General features: G+C 44.9%; 1 protein-coding gene across 1 annotated transcript in view; it reads right to left on the bottom strand.

The window, feature by feature from the left end:
* TNFRSF11A (TNF receptor superfamily member 11a) overlaps positions 1-13,801 on the bottom strand; it is a 28,490-nt gene extending 14,689 nt beyond the window's left edge. Inside the window, exon 1 of the mRNA XM_054381876.1 lies at positions 13,742-13,801. Coding sequence (XP_054237851.1) covers positions 13,742-13,801 — 60 coding nt within the window. The remainder of the gene's footprint in view (positions 1-13,741) is intronic.
* Positions 13,802-19,464: the final 5,663 nt, after the last annotated feature.

Raw genomic sequence — 19,464 nt, 5'->3', positions numbered from 1 at the left:
TTGGACTTTATTTTTGCAGCTTTTTATGACTTCCACTGTGTCCTGCAGAGACAGTCTCATGGAACCAAGGCAGCCATCCAGAGAGGTGATACAATTAAGACAACAGCTTTGTGCCTCTCAAAAACCAAACCAAATAAAACCACCCTCTAAAGCCACCTGAAAGCGTTACATGAAAGGGCATCTGCAAAGCAAGCAGCAGCGCGGATTCTAGTTCTTATGTACCTTTGCATCTGCTCTGCCTGTACACACAGTGATCGTCCTCAAAGCTCAGAACACATGGCTCCTTTAGCCAGACTTCAGGGCATCACTTGTGCTGGGGCTCCTGGCCAGCCAAGCACTGTGCCCAGTCCCTTGTTGACCCTGCTTTGACTGCCCAGGAGTCTCCTAGCAGTGGTCCTCCAGGCAAACTCAACATCTACCAACAGCTGGTTCTTCTCTTTGCTCCTTTTCTAGTTTCATCAACAGCCATCTCTTTAAATAGAAGGTATTTTTCCCTAGGCACCTTGTCCTCTTCTAATGCTCGGAAGAGTCTTGCAACTTAAAGATAACCAAAAGGTTTTTTCTTTCAAACACCACCTTTTAGCTTGGAGTTTGAGCCATGGGTTTGTGCATGACCGGTACTTACCAAAATTGCATTAGCTGTGACTGCAACAGAACAAGCACCTCAAGTTAGAGGTCTTAAGTTGGGTCACAACAAAACCATGCAATGCAGAAGGCTTGGGGCAGAGTGGCTGGAAAGCTGCCTGGCAGAAAAGGACCTCAGGGTGCTGGTTGACAGCTGACTGAACATGAGCCAGCAGTGTGCTCGTAGCAGCCAAGAAGGCTAACAGCATCCTGGCCTGTATCAGGAACAGTGTGGGCAGCAGGAGAAGGGAAGCCCTGGTACCTGGCACTGGTGAAGCTGCAGCATCAATACTCTGTTCAGTTTCTGGCCCCTCACTACAAGAAAGACATTTTGCTGGAGCATGTCCAGAGAAGGGCAACAGAGCTCATAACGGGCCTACAGAAAAAGTCTCATGAGAAGCAAATCAGGGAACTGAGATTGTTTAGCCTAGAAAAAAAAGAAGGCTAAGGGAAGACCTTCTAGCTCTCTACAAATCCCTGAAAAGAGGTTGTAGTGAGGTGGGGCTCAGTCTCTTATTCCAAATAACAAGTGATAGGACAAGAGGATATGGCGTCAAGTTGTGTCAGGGAAGGCTTAACTTGGATATTAGGAAAGATTTCTTCACAGTGAGGCAGTGGAAGAGGCTGCTCAGAGAAGTAGCAGAGTCACCACCCGTAGAGGTATTTAAAAGATATGTAGGTATGGTGCCGAGGGACATGGTTTAGTGGTGTCTTGGTAGTGCTAGGCTGACAGTTGGGAGCTGATGATAGGAAAGGTGTCTTCCAGACAAAACAATTCTATGGATGTATGATTTTATATTTTTGCAGGCTATCATTACAACAATTCTAGGTCAAACTAAGAGTCTAGTCTTGCAAGAAATATTCTTCTGTCTCCCTGATTCTTTGCATTCATTAGCAATACCTTTCCTGTAATAGGATTACATGCTTTGTGGAACAAATGGTGCATTTGGTGTTTGTGCAGCACTTCCCAGGAGGGGCACAGGAGAACCATCAGAGTTAACAAGGTGAGAGGTGATCCAGGAAATGGCAAGTTGGGCCAGCTGAACAGCGACCCCACTCAGTATCCCTGAGGAAATGCTGAAAACATTCCTGTAATCACAGGAGATTGTTTTCTGTAATGTACCTCACCCAATGTCTGCCAGAACCCTTAAACTGGTCAGCCCAGGAGTGAGGTGACACTGCAGGACCAAACAGCAGAGAGAGGTCTTGAATGACAGATTTCCTATTTCAAGGCCATTCAAAAAGGCAACAAAACTGATGAGACAAATGGGTCCAGTCACTCACTTCTGTCACAGAATGTTCTCTTCTTCCTCGTTTGCCCTAGTTTGGTAGTTCCTCTTCAGAAGGAAAGACTAAAAAATTACTGAAGTGTCAAACAAGGGCAAAGTCATCCTTTTTTAGGGAAGGATATGCAAATCTAATAAAGGACATTGAGCTAAAGGGTCTGGAATAATTTCTGAGACTCACAACTCAGCCTGAGAGGAAGCAGCATGGGCGCTGAGGCACAGGGAGTAGGCCAATTGTTTCACACCTTTGAGAAATTGTTTCACACCTCCACGCTTTACTGTAGAAAGAGAGCAGTTGTTAAGAGTGTAATTCACAGCTGCAACTCCGTAAATCTACACTCTATTGTCAATAAATAGTCTCTGCTGCAACCACAGCCTTCCCCTTTTCACACAAGCCAATGCATTCACAGAGACACAATACTGCCTCCTTTGATTTATGCTCAACAGCATGAAGACAAGGCTCTCGATGTCCATCTGAGCCCCACCTCCTCATAAAGGTGAGGGATTTTGGCCTGGTATGGCCTAGCTGGACCTGCTGAGCACAAAAGCTACAGGTAGAGAGGACAGGAAGGGGTTTTCTTAGGGTGAGGGACAAACTCAGGCCCTTTTGCAAACACAGCCTCGTTGAAGTTGGGTTCTCTCTTATTTAACCCTCTGCCAGTCTCAAACTGTACTTTAGCTTCCCTTGGGGGCTGAGCAGTGTATGTGCTGCTGGCAGCACGATGACCTGATGCTTTGCCATCACCAGAGTATTCCCGCTGACAGTGTCCTGAGACGGGGAAGTGCAATTCATTTCACAGATGAGGAACTTGCACCCGGAGGCAGGCTAGCTTTACAGAAGTGACAGGAAACCAAATCAAGTCTCCCAAGTCTCAAGTTCGCCTCATAACCCCTGGAACATCCTTCCTCTCATCGGTGCTGGCCCGTGGGTCAGAGTGATTTGGGCATCACTGAACTCTTACCTAGAGTGAGAAGTGGCTCAACGAATGAGAAGACATCAAATCACTTCTGAGGTGATTAAGAAAGACAAAACCCAGCCTGGTCATTCCTTTAACTGTCTTCCTGTGGGTGAAGATGCCAACTAAATACCACCACTATGTGGATATGAATGCTTCAAAGAGCTCTAGGTATCCTGTGCAAATTTAATTTCACAGAATCACAGAAGCATTCGGGTTGGATAAGACCCTCAGGATCACCAAGGCCAACTGATAACCCTGCTCTACAAGGTTCACCCCTAAACCATATACTCAAGTACCACATCCAAACCACCTTTAAACACATCCAGGGTTGGTGATTCAACCACCTCCCTGGGCAGCCATTCCAATGCCTATTTTGTCACTCAGTAAGTGTAAAAAGCACACAGATTTGCACCGAATCCTAAAGAAATCAGTCAGCTTTCCCACTCGATTAACACTACTTCAGAATGTATCTGACAGCGGAAGAGTCCAGAAGAAGAACGATAATCCTCCTCTGGGCTTGGTGGATCCAGTTAGTTCAAGCATGCCAACACATCCACCATTGACTTCTTTGGAAAAACAAGCATGTTCATGTCAAGGTTTGCAGGAGCACTGTGTTTCAGAGTCAAGCTGTAAGCAGTCTTTTCAGCTGCATTTTCTTTTAATGTGTTGTTGTTATGGTTGAAAAGGACGCTAAGCAAGAGTGTGCTTGTAGGATGGGAGAGCTTGGATGACTCAGAGCTACAAAGCACCACTGTTACTCAGACCTTGAAAAAACACATACACAGGTGTTTCTGAAGGGGGAACCAGCAGCATTTGGATTCCTGTCTTCAGGCTTAAGGAAATGTTTATTCTTGGTGCCATTGAGCAATCAAATGGCAGCAGAAGCTGTGTGTCATGGATGCTAAAATTACTTTTCACTCGGATGAATGTTCAGACAGACATTTTGGAGAAGATAGAATTGCATGGGCCTCTTTCCTTTAAAAGAAAAAATCTGGAAGAACAAGCTCGGGGGTTTCCACAGTCTTTTTCCCATGTCACTTCTGAACTAGGACCTGAGACCTCAGTGAGGATTGCTCATTTGCAATAATCTTGGTTTGGCAAAAATTGAGATGTAAAGGGACACATCAAGGGCTAACTATCTTAAGATGACACCTTCTTGCTCAGTGTGGTTGTTTCTGGAGAGTATTCAAGTCATCTCTCATCATTTCTCCCAACACAGCACATTTTTTTTCTCCATTTTGTATTAGAGAACCAAAGCTCCCATAGGAGAGAGAACTACAGTCTGTGCTGCCTTGCACAGCCATTTGGTCTTTGTACTTTGGAGCCTGAGTTTATTCAAACCACTTTGTTTGAAGTCCTTCAACTTGCCTGCTGTAGAACTAAAATATTTCTGCCGATTTGGGGCTTTATTTACCTTCATTAAGCGGTCTGAGCTTTGACCACATTTCCTGATCCAAAGTAGCCCCTGCAAGCACAGCACCCTGCTATCCAGCTGGGGCAGACTCTACAGTCATCTACTGCTTTTTCTCCTTCAGATATGAGCCACTCCCTCTCCTCTCACAGATATGGACTATATGCCTTCAGCCTTCGAGCATCCTACCTGATTTGGGTCAACAGTATTGCTAAGCAAAACCCAGATTTCTTCAGCTTGTTCCCAGTTTCAGAGACTTGCCTAAAAATATATTTAGGAATAAAAATAAATAATAGTAAAGTGCACGATGAATCATAGAATCGCAGAATGGTAGAGGTTGAAAGGGATCTCTGAAAATCATCAAGTCCAAGCCCAGCAGGATCACCTAGGGCAGGTCACGCAGGAACACACTGAAATGGGTCCTGAAAATCTCTAGAGAAGGAAACCACACAACCTCTCCAGGCAGCCTGTTCCAGTGCTCTGTTACCTTTCTTCTTGTTGAGGTGGAACTTTCTGCGTTTCAGTTTGTATCCAGTACCCCTTGTCGTATCACAGGACACCATTAACAAGAGACTAGCACCTTCTTCTTGACACCCACCCTTCAGATAGTTATAAACATTAATAAACATTAATAAGATCTCCTCTCACTCTTCTCTTTTCCAGACTAAACTAAAGAGAGCCTCAGGTCTCTCAGCCTTTTCTTATAAGGCAGGTGTTCCAGTCTCTTCATTATCCTCATAGCCCTCCACTGGACACTCTCTAGTATATCCCTGTTCCTCCTGAAGTGGGGAGCCCAGAACGGGACACAATACTCCAGATGTGGTCTCCATGAACGACTCTGGGATTTTTTACAATTGTCAATTTATAAGGCAAAAGAGGAGTCTTATGTTAAAGACAATCAGACCCCCATGAATGCTGAATACAACAGTTCCTTCATAGACAGACTTCACTGGACTTAAAAATTCTATCAAAGCAGCACACAAGTCACAGCTTTGCAATTCCAGTTATTCACTTGCAGGTCTGTAATTCATCTCAAAAATCTTACACTGTGAATGAAATGCTTTTGGTGATGTCAACTTTCCAGTGACCAGTAAACCACATCACAGAACTACCACCACGTGGTAAAACAGAGCCGGGAAATGGCAACAGCTAAAAACTAAATATTATTTCACTCTTAAAAATAGGTCCTTGAAACCCTGCTAGAGTTAGTATATCTGAAAAGGCCTGAAAGATCATGTGAGGTAAAACTGGTAATATAGAGGTCAAGAGAAAACTTAACTTGCAACCAGGAAACAGGCAAACAGCAATAAAAGCCCCATCCTGACTATTCCCTTTGTCCCTTTGTTTTAGTGCGGGGCAAAAAGCAAACATCTAAGCAACTGGTGCTGCTCCACCAATAGGAAGAACCATTCCTCAGTGTCAAACCCAGCAGTTATTTCTAGCTGTCAGACTACGTGAAGGAGAAGTGCTACACTGACCACTCTCACAGTGGGGTGGTGGGGGTAAGGCAGACAGAAACCTCAGGTGTATCAGATGGGAGATGATGGAGACAATAGACAGCAGGGTTAAAGTGGCTATCAGTTGACTCTGTGCATTAGCCACCTTCCTTCTGTGGATACAAAACTCACTATCACATGTACAGCATTTTGTCATTCAGAGACAAAGCTCTCTTCATACAGCAGCCAGAAGGGTACACCTCACATTTTTACTGGGCAGTTGGTAGCTTTTGCATGTTGCCTACACTTTGGTGCAAAACCTCAAGCTTTAACCTACCTGTCCTCCCTGTCACAGCAATTCAAAGACTAAGAGCTACTAGGTAGAATATTTTAAAGATGAGTCACAGAGTAAAAAGCCCCAAACCTAAATCAAAATATTTAGCAAAAAGGCATTACAGCAAGACAACAGCTCATAAGAAGTAGAAATAAAAGCTACAGAATAATGATATTACTAAAGATAACATCCAGATGTGCTTGTGAAAAGGCCTGCAAAAGCAGATCTGGGGCACAAGCCCTATGAGGGCCAGCTGAGGGAGCTGGGGTTGTTTAGCCTGGAGAAGAGGACACTCAGAAGAGACCTTACTGCTGTCTACAACTACCTGAAAGGAGTTTGTAGCCAGGTGGGGTTTGGTCTCTTCTTCCAGGCAACCAGTGACAGAACGAGAGGACACAGTCTCAAGCTGTGCCAGGGCAGGTTTAGGCTGGATGTTACGAAGAAATTCTTCCCAGAAAGAGAGATTGGCCATTGGAATGGTCTGCCTGGGGACACTTCCTGTCCCTGGAAGTGTTTAAAATAAGGCTGGATGAGGCACTTAGTGCCATGGTTTAGTTATTAGATGGTGTTGGGTGATAGGTTGGACTTGATGATCTCAAAGGTCTTTTCCAACCTGGTTAATTCTGTGATTAGGCAAATCCTATAGATTAAACAGGTGCAACAGCAACACTCAATAGGAAAGCTTAGCAGTCTCTGGTTACCGTCTCAATGTCTCCATGAGTAACCTGACACCCATTCCTGCTTAATTACAATAATAATAAAGACACTAAAGACAGTCATTTATGGGGAGCACTTTCCTCCCCCATTTTAGTTCAGCAGGTTATTTTTCTATGCTTTGTCAGTGGAAGTCAAGTCTTAATGACGAAATAACCATGAGAGATTTCTTGGTCTTGGCTATTTCTGGGTGCCAGATTAGGAGTTCAGCTTTCTACGGTTAAAAATCTGTATGTTTATGCACCTTCTCCTTTCAGCATGCGACTGGAATGAAACTCATCATATTAATCTCAGTGTGAGGCAAGGTCCTGCAATCCTAGCTGAGCTGCCAGGAAGAACGAGAAAGCTTGTCGAAAACAGGGGAAGCCTGCTCTCACCACCTGTGCTTTAGCTTCCTTCAGGATTTTGGCATTGCACATGGAACAAATGCTGAATACTCTGCAGGCAGAAATATGGAAGAGTAGTGGTAGGGCTGTAGCCCTTACTTTGGATGATGGCTGTATAAAGGGGATGCATGTAACACCCACAAACTATTCTGGCTTGCAACGAGTTATAGTAAGAATTGCATGATCAGACCTGTACCTTCTCCATCATGAAGGAATTGCTGCCTTTATTAAAGAAGACTGGGTTGAGAATTACTTTGTTTACTCTTTGGTGTCACCGCAAGGAATTCTGTTGGTTACTGTGGGCCAGTCAAGTTCCTCCTCGTTTGAACAGACTTTGGCTGGTTTCTGCAAAGCAGCCTGCTTCACTACATGTGGTACCACAGGGGAGGTTTTTTTTTTTTTTCCCATGAGAGCAAATTGAAGAATTATCTCAATCCTTGCTACTGAACAATGAAAAGTTACTGAAGAACATGATGCTCATAAGGAAAAACTATTTGCTGTGGCAAAACAACATGCTCAAGATAGACTCTCAAGTGCTACATAAGCAATTTTTAGGACTTCATATGAACTTAGTAGCACATTTTTCCCTATCTCTATTCTAGATTAATGGGTTGCCTAACAAAACCTCACAGTATTTTTTTTCCATACAAGTTTTCTTTTCTTTTCCCTCCACTTTGACCACTGACTAAGTATGTTCTGCACCCATCTGCAGTCACAAATGTTGTTCTTTGTCATTCTTGAACAGATCCTATATACTTTTTATTCCTTTTGGAGTAGCCACAAAGTGGTTCATCCACAAGGGATGAATGACCTAATTTTCTTTCTCCCTCCTTGGCTAATTGGCTCTTGCAGGGTGGATTAAACCAGCCAGCTTGGCTCTTTCACTGAACACAGCCTTTCCTGGTCCCTTTTATCTAGATTTAAGAGAGGAGCAGCCAGTGGGTTTGCTGAGCTAAGAGGTGGCTCTGAGTCTCAGCTCTCCGTCTGCCCAGCATGTTTCCATCCTTCGCTGCAGCCCCTGCTCCAGCCTTCCCTTTGGGGACATCACAGGGAAGAGGCATGGATCCACTACACACACATTTGGCCATGTGGTGCAGGGAACGTGGGGATGCGGGTGGGATCATGGGCAGAAAAAGACCCAGAGAATAAGGGTGAGGGTTGGATGCTGACTTGGGTGACAGCAGCTAGCCTGGGGGACTGCAACCAGTCCCATCCTGGGCCTGCAAGGGAAGATCTCACTCTGACTTTGGTGGGAACTAGATAGGCTTCTATCCTGTAGTGATTAATGGCTCTTTGTTTGCAGCTATGACATCCTATGTGCTGTACAAACATCAAAGAAAACAAGCACTCAGTCCAGAGAACTCACGCCCTGAAAAGGCAAACAAAAAAAGGTAACCATGGGAAACACTGTGAAGATCAACCAAGGTGGCTGTATAGGTATGGGGTAAAACCCAGGATGTCCTGGAGCACTAGGCCTAAGTCAGTATCACTGCTCTGGTGTGGTAAGCCCTTTGTAAGGGACTATGGAGCTATTAAGGCAAATCAAAACCATCACTTTATCTATTCAGACCAGGTAATGTCACATCTTGTTCAAGAAAATGGAGTAACTGGGGGCTAAGCAGCCTTGCCCCACCACATGCATTGTTTCGAGACAAGAGTCCTTGGGCTCTCACACTACTTTACGAAGATAACTGCAGGCTCAGGTGACAGACAAAGGAATATCAGGAAAATTGCATTGCCCCAGAGCTGAAGCCCACCAAACCCTGCTGCTGTTGAGCATCAAAAACAGCAGACTGCTGTGGGTGCCAGTGGAACCTTGAGAGCAGGATTCCCTCCTGCAGCTCACTTTGTGACTCAGCTTTAGCCCCTTGCGGAGGTCCGACAACAGCATTTCTTCTACTTCATGAACTTTGGACCATTTTCAATGAAGAGTTAGTCATAAAATGGGGCAAGTTCCTGCAGGCAGGCTATTATGTTGTGTATGGCCTGAGGCAGAACCCAGTCCATAGTGCAACCTAGTTAAACAGCACTCCATTTTCAGAGTGCCTTTGTAACCCACAAATATTTGCCTTTGCGCTTTCTGTCAGTAATTACAAACCATCCTCAAAGCAGCTGCTTTTCCGTGCAGGCAATGTGAATGCACACTTCAACCAGAGGGTGAGCAGCTGCAGCAGAAGCCAGTGCCTGGCACATTTAAGGTTTCACTAAAATGAAGAAGGCAGCATGTGCAAGAAGCATGGTTGCAGCTGAGGATGCCATGTACCAGCCATCTCTCTATTTCCCTCCTCTCCCTATTACCTGCCTCCACTAAGCTAAACCAGCATCTGAAGCAAACAATTCCCCCAAGAGTAGCCCCTTGCAGCACTGGATGCAGGATGAGATCACAGATCACAGGATGTTAGGGGTTGGAAGGGACCTCCAAGGATCATCAAGTCCAACTTCCCTGCCAGAGCAGGACCATAGAATCCAGCACAGGTTGCACAGGAACACACCCAGATGAGTCTCGAAAGTCTCCACAGGAGACTCCACAACCTCTCTAGGCTGCCTGTTCCAGTGCTCTGTGACCCTCACAGATGTCAATTCTGAGGTCACCAGCATATGATGGCAGAACCCTGAGGGCTTTGGTCATGGCGAACACCTCCTGGAGACCCGGGCATACAGACAGGAAGCTGGCAGGAGGAGCAGGCGAAAGGACAGGCTTACAGCAGGGGGGTTTGTTGCATCTATGCATGTACCCAGGACACCATTTGAATTCCAACAGATAGATGGAGAAACACAGTGAAGTGACTCAGATTAGAATTTCTCTAAACAGCATTAAGGTATAAATACCAGAAGGCACTAGATGAAGGGTTTTGTGGTTTTGCATGCATCCTTTTTACCATCTCCAATGGTTCTTGATGAGTGATCAAATTACATCTCTCTTTTCTGAGATTGAGGGTGCTTGGGATGTCAGTAACAGGCTATAGAAACATATCCTTAGGACCACAGTTAATCTCTCTGCTTGACCTGCCTTTTCTTTTTACCCCTTCTGGCACAGTATGAAGAAGCCCCGTGCCACAAATGATGCCAATCAGTACCCTCAAGATGGCAACTAAGCTTCAAATTCTACTGACTTGTGAAATGTGGTGCAGGCTTGTTTTGGTCCCATTTGTGGGAAAGAAGAAATTACATCAGGAAGATAATGCTTAACATGAAAAGGGAAGTGGTAGAGGTTTCTCAAACTGTGGATTGATTCAGTTTTATGCGCATTGCATTCCCTTTATAAGAGGTGCTGTAAGATGTTCACATGTTTTGGGGGAAATTGCAAAGCAATGAAAAATTTGCCAGTGTCCACAGGAACCATTCCTCTGAGGGCATTCTGTCAAGTGAACTAATTGAGTTACAGTCACTTTGAAACCCATGCTGTCAACAATGGAATAAATGCAGGAGTTTAGATTAGATATTATAGAAGTTTTGCTCCACTGAGTGATTCCTTAGGCCTTGATCAGCACAGGAACACTGGATCAGCAAAGCTCATGAAATAACACAGCATGGTTAGAACCCCATCCCTGTAGATATTCAAAGCTGGGCTCAAGAGGGCTCTGGGCAACCTGATCTAGTTGCGGATGCCCCTGCTTACTGCAGGGGGGTTGGACTAGATGACCTTCGGAGATCCCTTCCAGCCCAGACCATTCTACAATTCTATGACTTTTGTATGCTCTTTTTTCTCCCTTCATCATAAAACTGTATTTTAAGAATTTTGGACAACATTTTTCTTTATTACAAAGAATTCCAGAGGCTTGCAGTAAGCAAAACTTCCCTATAAAGTAAATATTATGGACTAGTGGAAGAAAACATCCCATTGCCATACAAGGGAAGAGTCCTTTGCATTAAACTAGGCAACTGCTTTATTGCGTATCTGCAAATACACATTCTCCCAGGCTTTAACTCCCATCTGATAGAAACATTTATGCTCTCTGCCAGAGTTAAGCACAGAATGGGATCTAACTATTCTGGACAAAGCAGCTGAGCACATCATGTCTCAGAAAGCAAAACACTGCATCTTCTGACAGGCATCCAAGACAGATCACTTGGAAAGATCAACTTGTGGATGAAGCACAAGACAAGGAGGGCTGAGCTCTGCTCCCAGAAGTTCTGCTCCATACTTGGTGTGTGACCTCGAGCAAGTCACGAATTTTCTGTTCCTGTTTCCTCTCTGGTGAAAATGATGACAATGATCATGCCTATTCTCAGCAGAATTATGACTACTCATTAAATTACATTTCTCATTCTTCACAGCAAATACACTGCAAATTGCACTGCCTTACCACTACTTCACCATATTATCCACTCTAACACGAGTGCAACAGACAAACTCCAGCCTGACTAAGTTTATTCTCACATTTTGTTCCGCCAGAAAACACATCCTTTTAAGAAACTATTGTTCAAATAAGCCAAGCAAAGGAGAACCTGAAAGGCTGGCTGGGATCAGCATCTCTCCATGCTTGCCTTGCTTTCACATTCTTGACTTGCAGATTCTGCTTACTATTGCAGGCTTTAAGATTAAGGGGCTTTCTGACGAAGTGTGGCTTATTCTATGTAAACTGACAAGACAACTTTCCAGGAGCCCCCTACTCTTCATACTGCTATTTGCACAGAGCACTGACTGGAAAGCCGCACCATGGGCAACCACTTAGAGACTCAGAATTAAGCACATGCTGAATGAAGTGGAAAGATTTTAACATCACCCTCAAATAAACACAAGTTCCCTGTTTTTGCATCCTCTGAAAGGCTATGAATTGAGAGGTGAGAAATAATGAGGAGTGTCTCTACATCAGGGTATGCGAAACATGCTGGGAGCTATAGAATGGAAATCTGCATTTCCAAGGTTTGTTCAAGAGCTGAGCAGGTTCCAGGCAATGAGGAGATTCTAAGGGTAACAACTGCCCTGAAAACAAATGGCTCCAGAAGGAAGAAAATATGTAATGGCTACCAACCTGAAGCAAAGCTACAAAGGACACTGAGGTCTCCTCATCCTGTTGTATTTGATCCCATTCCTGAACATCAGGGCAGAAAAAAAACCCAGAGAGATACACAGGATACTGAAGAATGGGACAAACCACCTGAAAGCTATGATGTAAAAATCACTTTGGAAACACGTGGGGCTCATTCACACACGTATGGAAAGCAGCAATTTAAGAGAAGCTTAAGGAGCAAGGGTGGACAGAATGAAACATATGTTTTACAGGGGGAAAAAAAGGCCTGTGTGGTTTTAGGAAACATATTTAGGATCAGAGATTCAGAGGAAAGGCTCTCAGGACTATGCGGTCAGACATTAAATTGTAAGCTGTAGACAGCAGAGGGTTTTTGTTTTGTTTTTCTTTTTTTTTTCTCTTGAAGCTGCACCTTGCTCTCAGGGAACCCAGCCATGGCCCAGTTATAGCACTACGTTGAGGGAAGCACTTAAAATGACACAACTAATCAAGAATAATGAGAGACAGAGAATACTAGAAGTTCAAATTAAAGAAATACAAACAGTAGCAAGGCTGCCAAACATTGATTAACGAAGGAAATAAAGTGCCTGTAGTGTGAGTCTGCGAGTCTAGAAAGGTTTAAATAACCCAAAGGGAATGAAATCTTTTTTAAGCTGTGTAATTAGAAAAAGCACAGCAAGATTCTGAAAATTTAAATCACTGAAGGCAACCCAATGAACATCACTCACAAGGCTCAGGAAGAGCTGACTGGAGAAAATGGTCTTTCTGAAAGCAGGGGAAGACCAATGACAGCCTCAGCTGTAAAACATGCTGACCATTAGCAACCTGGTATTGCAAGAAGCTGCAAAGAGAGTATGCTCTGTTTGTAAACAACCACCAAGCCAAACCTTGCTCAGAACTTTCCCCTTGAGAGGAAAGGGCTGTTCCTTTGGGGCAGCTGACCTGGGATTGGGGTTTGGTCCCCAGCTCTCTCATGAACCACACATGAAGCTCCAAGCAAGTCATGTGGTTGGGCTGGGCCTCAGTTTTCCCACCTCCTGGGATGCCAGGTGTTACCTACATGAAGGATGGCAAGGTGGTAAGAGCACAAGGGGAGAAGCTGAAATCTATAGCTGGGCTGCGGGGAGGCTCGTATGTGCTTATCCCATGTCTGAGGGACAAGTGTGCCCTCGCTCTCTTGAATAAATCTGTTCAGTAGAGTGGAGGCTGCTGTATTTTCATTCTAAATGCAAATTATATCCCTCAACAACCTCATTGCAAATATCTTCTGGTTTCTAACACCCTGCCCTGGGCAGGAGCAGGCTCTTTTCTCTGCAGATCCTTTGGCTTCTTTCAGAGCTTTGGGTCTGCAGTATTTCGATTTTGAAGAATCGAGAGACTTTGTGAGACAGGGCGAGTTGCAGGGAAAAAAAAAAACAAAACCAAAAGCCAAACAGAGGGAAAAGAAGGCAGGAGAAGCTGTTCTGCTAAACCCCACACTGGAGTGCTGGCCGTGCAAAGTACCACGGCCCCGACTTCATCACCTCCTCCGAGCAATAGGTGAAGAAACGAACCTCAGAGTTGAGATGTGACACCCTCCTTCCCCTCCTCCGGCGTAGCCCTGGCAGCGCAGCCTTACCTGTTTGCCAGCAGCAGCGAGGCAAAGGAAAAGGAGCCAGCAGCCTGAAGGGACGGGCATGTCTGGTGTCCGTCTCTGCCTTCTCCTGTGGCTCCTTTTCCTGCCACCGAAGAGAAACTAGATCCTTCCAGGCAAGCCCCTGTACCCCGGCAGCACAGTGAGGCACATTTGACCTAGCTACTTCTCTTTCTTTTTCTTCCCCTCAGCTACGCGAGGGGAGAAGAGAGATTAGAGAGAGGAAAAAAAACAAACACAATACGAAAAAAAAAAAAGGTGCCCGGCTGTAGTTCCCACAGCATTTCCTCAGACTTGACATGCAGATTTTTTTTTCCCCCTTTTCTTGTCCCTCCCTTTCCTTTCTCCACCCCCTTTTACAAGAAGTTAGTCACCATGCTCATGTCCCTCCTCCTGCCGCCCGGGACTAGCTTCCCGGCCCTCGGTAGGGCCATCTGGCCACCTGCCTCCCACCCTCTCCGCGGTCCCTTCCCAGCCCTCCCGTTACGTAGCGCCATCCGTCGCCGTGCATTTGCCCCACAATCGCTACCTTCTCCTCATCACCTTCGGATATTGCCTTATGCTGTTAGAGAACATTTTTGCCTCAGCCATGCCTCGACTGGCCTCCCAGTTAGCTCTGTGATCCGCCCTGGTGCCACTACCCTTCTGTCCCCGGCACTGGAGAAAGTCCATCCCATCACCTGACCCATCTCTGCTCAGATGCAACAGATCGGCAGGTTGGAAGCCCCACGGTCCCCCCAAGGCCTTTGCTTTGGCTGATGGCAGAAGCTGATAGGTGGGATTGCTGCCAGTGGAAAAAAAAGCAGACGATGTGCATTGGGAGCTCTCCTAAAACACTCCACACCATGCACAGCGCCGATACCTGCACCCCAACTTGGGACAGTGCAAGGCAGCCTCTTGGGCCCCTGAAACAGACTCCTTGCCAACACCACCAACTCAGCTGCCAATGCTTTGCCTGGCTAAAGAGTGGCTGCAGCTGGCAATGCTCTCAGTTTCACAAAGGGAGCAAGAATCCTCCACAGTGGGGCAGGACAGGGCAGTGCCTCTCAGCAGCACCAATTCACAGGGGCTGAGATCCAGCAGAGCAGACCATGCCATTACACCATCTTCTCTGCCTCCCTGTGTTCACATGCTGCTGTGAAATAAGCTGGGAGTTTGCTTTTGACTTGAGTAAATAAGGAAGTTGTTCTTTCACTTAGGTATTCAGATTTAACCCTTGACCAGGAATAATAAAAAAACAGGTAGTTTATTTAGAAATTACGTTTGCAAATAAATAAATGTAAACACAAAAGAGGAAAGGATACACACACCCCCACCCCCCATCCTTTACCTGTGCTGCTGTGGTCTGATTTCTGCTCAGAGGAGAAATTCTCAGAGCTAGGGAACACTTGGGACTACAGGTTTCTCTCCTGTAGTTAGTGTGGAGGGCCTCACTGCATTGCAAAATGAAACTCCAAATCCTGTGGAGGTTCCAGGGGCCATAAACCCCGATCTATTCAACCTTCCTAAATTTCCTTTTAACACTGTGCTGGTTTTGCTCAGACAGTTACTTTTCTTTACAGTAGCCAGCATGGGGCTGTGTTTTGGATTTGTGCTGAAAACAGTGTTGATAATACAAAGATGTTTTCATTATTGCCAAGCAGACCTTACACAAAGTCAAGGCCTTTTCTGCTTCTTGCACCACCCCATCGGAGGGAAAGCTGGCGGTGCACAAGAAAATGGGAGGCGACACCATGGTGACAGCTGACCCCAACTGACCAAAGGGCTATTCCATGCCATATGATGTCAGCATACCATATGCTCTGCATATAAAGTTGGGGGAGGAAGGAGGGAGGGAGTTGCGGTGTTTATCTTCTCAGGTAACAATTACATGTGATGGACTGCTGCTTTCCTGGAGATGGCTGAATGCCTGCCTGTCGATGGCAAGCAGTGAATGAACTCCTTGTTTTGCTTTGCTTGCACATGCAGCTTTTGCTTTAGCTGTTAAACTCTCTTAATCTCAACCCATGAGTTTTCTCACTTTTACCTTTCTAATTCTCTCTCTCATCTCACTGTGAAGGAGTGAGTGAGCAACTGTGTGCTGCTTAGTGCCAGTTGTGGTTAAATGTTCTTGGCTTAGGGCCAGTGGTTGGTCCTGCTGCCCATTCACCTCAAGAAGAGCTAGGGCAAGGAACATGCTGATCAGTTTTAGAAAGCTATAGAAGTTGTAATTGCAGCATCAGAACCCTGTTGATCTGCCAGATAGTTCAGGGTTATTCAACACATTTGGGCTGGATAGGCTACAGCTCTAGTACTGAACAGAAACTGAGTTTGGAGTGAGGGGTGGAAGGGGTGGCTATGGCACCCAGCTTGCCTGGTAGGAAACGTGCAAAACTTCATCAGGGGCTTTGCATGAGCCATGTGTTTTATGTGCCCGGCTGCTGGTTGTGGGGCCATTTCCTGCAGGTCCTGGGGGCATGCTGGTGGCATGGTTGGGCAACATCAGATGGAGGTCCTTCTGCCACAAACAAAAATTTGCAGCCCTGTGCTGGACAGGTTGTTTTAAAATGTTTGTATTTAAGGTACAAGGAAATGTTTCTTTTTAAACAGAAGTCTGCCAAGTCTCTTCCCCTTTTCACATTTAGCCCTGCACCAAGGCTATAGGCTGTGTTTATTTCAATCAGCTGCTCTTTCTAACCACAGATTTACAGGAGCAAACTCACACTGTCATGAGAAGTTACACATGCTGTGGGCTCATTCTGAAGGTGTTGATTAAAGGCTCTAAGGCCATTGAGTAAAGCCAAGTTCTGGTCAGCTCAGAGGAGCTCCAGACATCTCAATATTTTGTGTTTAGCTCCATTACTTTTGTGTTATTGCTGATACTGTCTGAAGCATTTCTTGTTCAGGCTGAAATTTCTCTCATTTTCTACCACTATGTGAAAACAGCCTCTTTTTGAAAACTCATGACATTTTCCTCCAAGTAAGATTTGAGGTTTCTGAGCCAAAACCCACAGAAGCCACTACTGGGTGCTTTATAGTCTTAATTATGCGTTGCAGTAGATTGTTAGAAACTGGGAGTGCTTGAAAATACAAATGAGGGAATGTATAGGAGAAAGTGCTGTCAATGCTCTTGTATTTGTCCTGTATATCGTTCTATGTAGCACAAGGAAAAACTAAAACTTTATACCCAAATTGGCTTGTCAGCTTTTTATTTTATACAGAAGACTTTAGTACTGCTACTACTACTACTATATTATTATTATAATTATTATTATTACTATTATTATAATAATTATTATAGACTAGGTCTTGCTACCTTTGCAAAACATCACTTTTGAATAAAACCAAAATGCTTGAAATAGGAAAGTTTCAAACTTACAGTGGTATTTGGGTACCTCCTGTTTCTGCTCATCACTAGGGCATGCAAGCCTAAACTGGACTGGCCTTCAGGATGCTCTTTCTAGAGAAGAGAGATGGAAGACCATGTGCAGCCGAAGAGATGTGACAAATCAAAATACTCCCTTGGATAGTATCAGGATCCCTTCCCTGGTGAAACCTGCCATGGAAAACAAACTGTGAGCATGTCTTATCACTTAGCAGGTCTGCAGTCACAGTATGGATCTCTTCTTACCTCCTTCCTAGAGAGCAAAAAGTGGAAAGTGCATACTAAACAATATTTTAGAAGAACTACAGCATTCAGTGTAATGCTGCAAGTTTTGTGACTGTCTGAAAATGGAACCACTTGAGAATCAATGTAAGAATGTCTCTTTTCCAGGAGTTTGGATAAATGGCTAACTCCCAGGTGAATCCTTGATTTTGACTCATTTCCAAAACTTTCAGCCTGAAAAGCAAAGCTAATGACTAGTTTGGTGTATACACCAGTTGATGCTGGGCATCTGAACAGCACCTGTAGGCTTACATTCATATCCCTCACTACTCCTTCACTTTATCGATGCTGAATTCCCCTGCCCCTTACCTGCACAAGGCTCCCAGCTCCTCCCAATGGCCCATTTCACTAGGAGGCAGAACTAGGAGGCTCTGTGTTAAACCTAGGTCTTTGAAACAACGCAAAGGAAACCTGTGCAGAGAAGTAAAACTGAAAGGCACATGGTTGCACCCCAGGATACCTGTTCATAATGTGCAGGAAGGCTGTGAAGGTGCTTCTGTTCCCCTGCCTCTCGCATGCTGTTGAAGGATGAAGGATAAGATAAAGGTCTTTGCTGGATCAAGATCAAGGTTTTTCTTCCACTAGATGTCATAAAGGTTGGCTGGGGTTTTGGACTCTGAACTGAATGCAAGCTTTGCAAACACAAACATTCGTCTCTCAGCAGGTGAGGGAGAAGCCCAATGCATATGCAGAGTTAGAGCTCTAAGACAGCCCTCTAAATTAGGGGGATGCCTTGGGGGGCAGACAGGTTGCAGTGCAGTTTTTGGAGTGTCAGCAAGTGATGTACAGAGTTCGTTATGGGGCAATGCAGAAAGGCTGCCTCATCACTTGCTACAAGGAGAGGGCCCTATTGAATCATCCAGTATGTGGAGCTTTCCATGCTGAAAGATAAAAAAAGGTAAAAAAATATTTATGTTCTTCTAGAACAGGCTGCTCTAATTTAAGTTGAGGTCTCTAGCTATTAAAATTAGTCCATTAAATAGAAATATTATTTACTTTAAAAAAAAAAAAGAGAAAAGTTAATATACAAAATCATGCCACCAATTTAAAACTGTTTTCTTCCTGTGAAATGCAACTTTCCATAGCAGTCTTTGCCCAATCTCTTTGAGATTTTCAAATATAAAAATATTTTGAATGAGAGAGCAATTATTACCAAGCTGACCAGCAGGACAAGGGAGGTGATCCTCCCCCTCTACTCTGCTCTTGTGAGACCCCACCTGCTGTACTGTGTCCCATTCTGGTGAACCCAGCATAAGAGGGACATTGAACTGCTGGAGTAGCTCCAGAGGAAGGCCATAAAGATGATCAGAGGGCTGGAGTACCTCCTCTGTGGGAACAAGCTGCAAGATTTGGGGCTGTTCAGCCTAGAGAAAAGTAGGTTCTGGGGAGACCCTATAATGGCCTTCCAGTACCTGAAGGGGGCCTACAAGAAAGCCAGGAAGAAACTTTTTACGGGGGCTTGTGGTGATGGGATGAGAGGCAAGGCCTCGAGGAGGGGAGATTCAGAGTAGGTATTAGGAAGAAATTCTTTACAGTGAGGGTGGTGAGACACTGGAACAGGTTGCCCAGGGAGGACATGGATGCCTCTTCCCTTGAAGTGTTCGAGACCAGGCTGGATGAGGCCTTGAGCGACCTGGTCTAGTAGAAGGTGTCCCTGCCCATGGCATGGGAGTTTAAGGTACCTTCCAACCCAAACCACTCTATCAATCTACGGATAATAAAGCTTTTTAGTCACATTGGTGTTCTTCACACAATAAATCTTTTACAATCCCACAAAAACGTTCAAGTCCTGAATGTCTGTCAAAACCCTGAAGTCTGCAGCACTCAAAAGAAAAAAAGCTCACAAGCACCCATCACTAATATATCAAATATCTGACATATGTGCAAGCACACACTGAACTGATGAGGGAAACACCAACCATTGTAGTAACAATGATACCTGCATACTTGCGGAAAAAAAAATACAAAGTTGCAGTGAATTTTTAACTTTAAAAACTTGATCATGCTTTTAAGAGATACCAACCTGGTGACCTCCAAACTTAGGTCTGGTAATTTAATGCTG

This window comes from Indicator indicator, chromosome 6, assembly GCF_027791375.1.
Source record: "Indicator indicator isolate 239-I01 chromosome 6, UM_Iind_1.1, whole genome shotgun sequence".
In the NCBI taxonomy this organism is placed as follows: domain Eukaryota; kingdom Metazoa; phylum Chordata; class Aves; order Piciformes; family Indicatoridae; genus Indicator; species Indicator indicator.
Note: the sequence above shows the minus strand (reverse complement) of the source record. Positions and strands in the feature narration are given on the sequence as shown.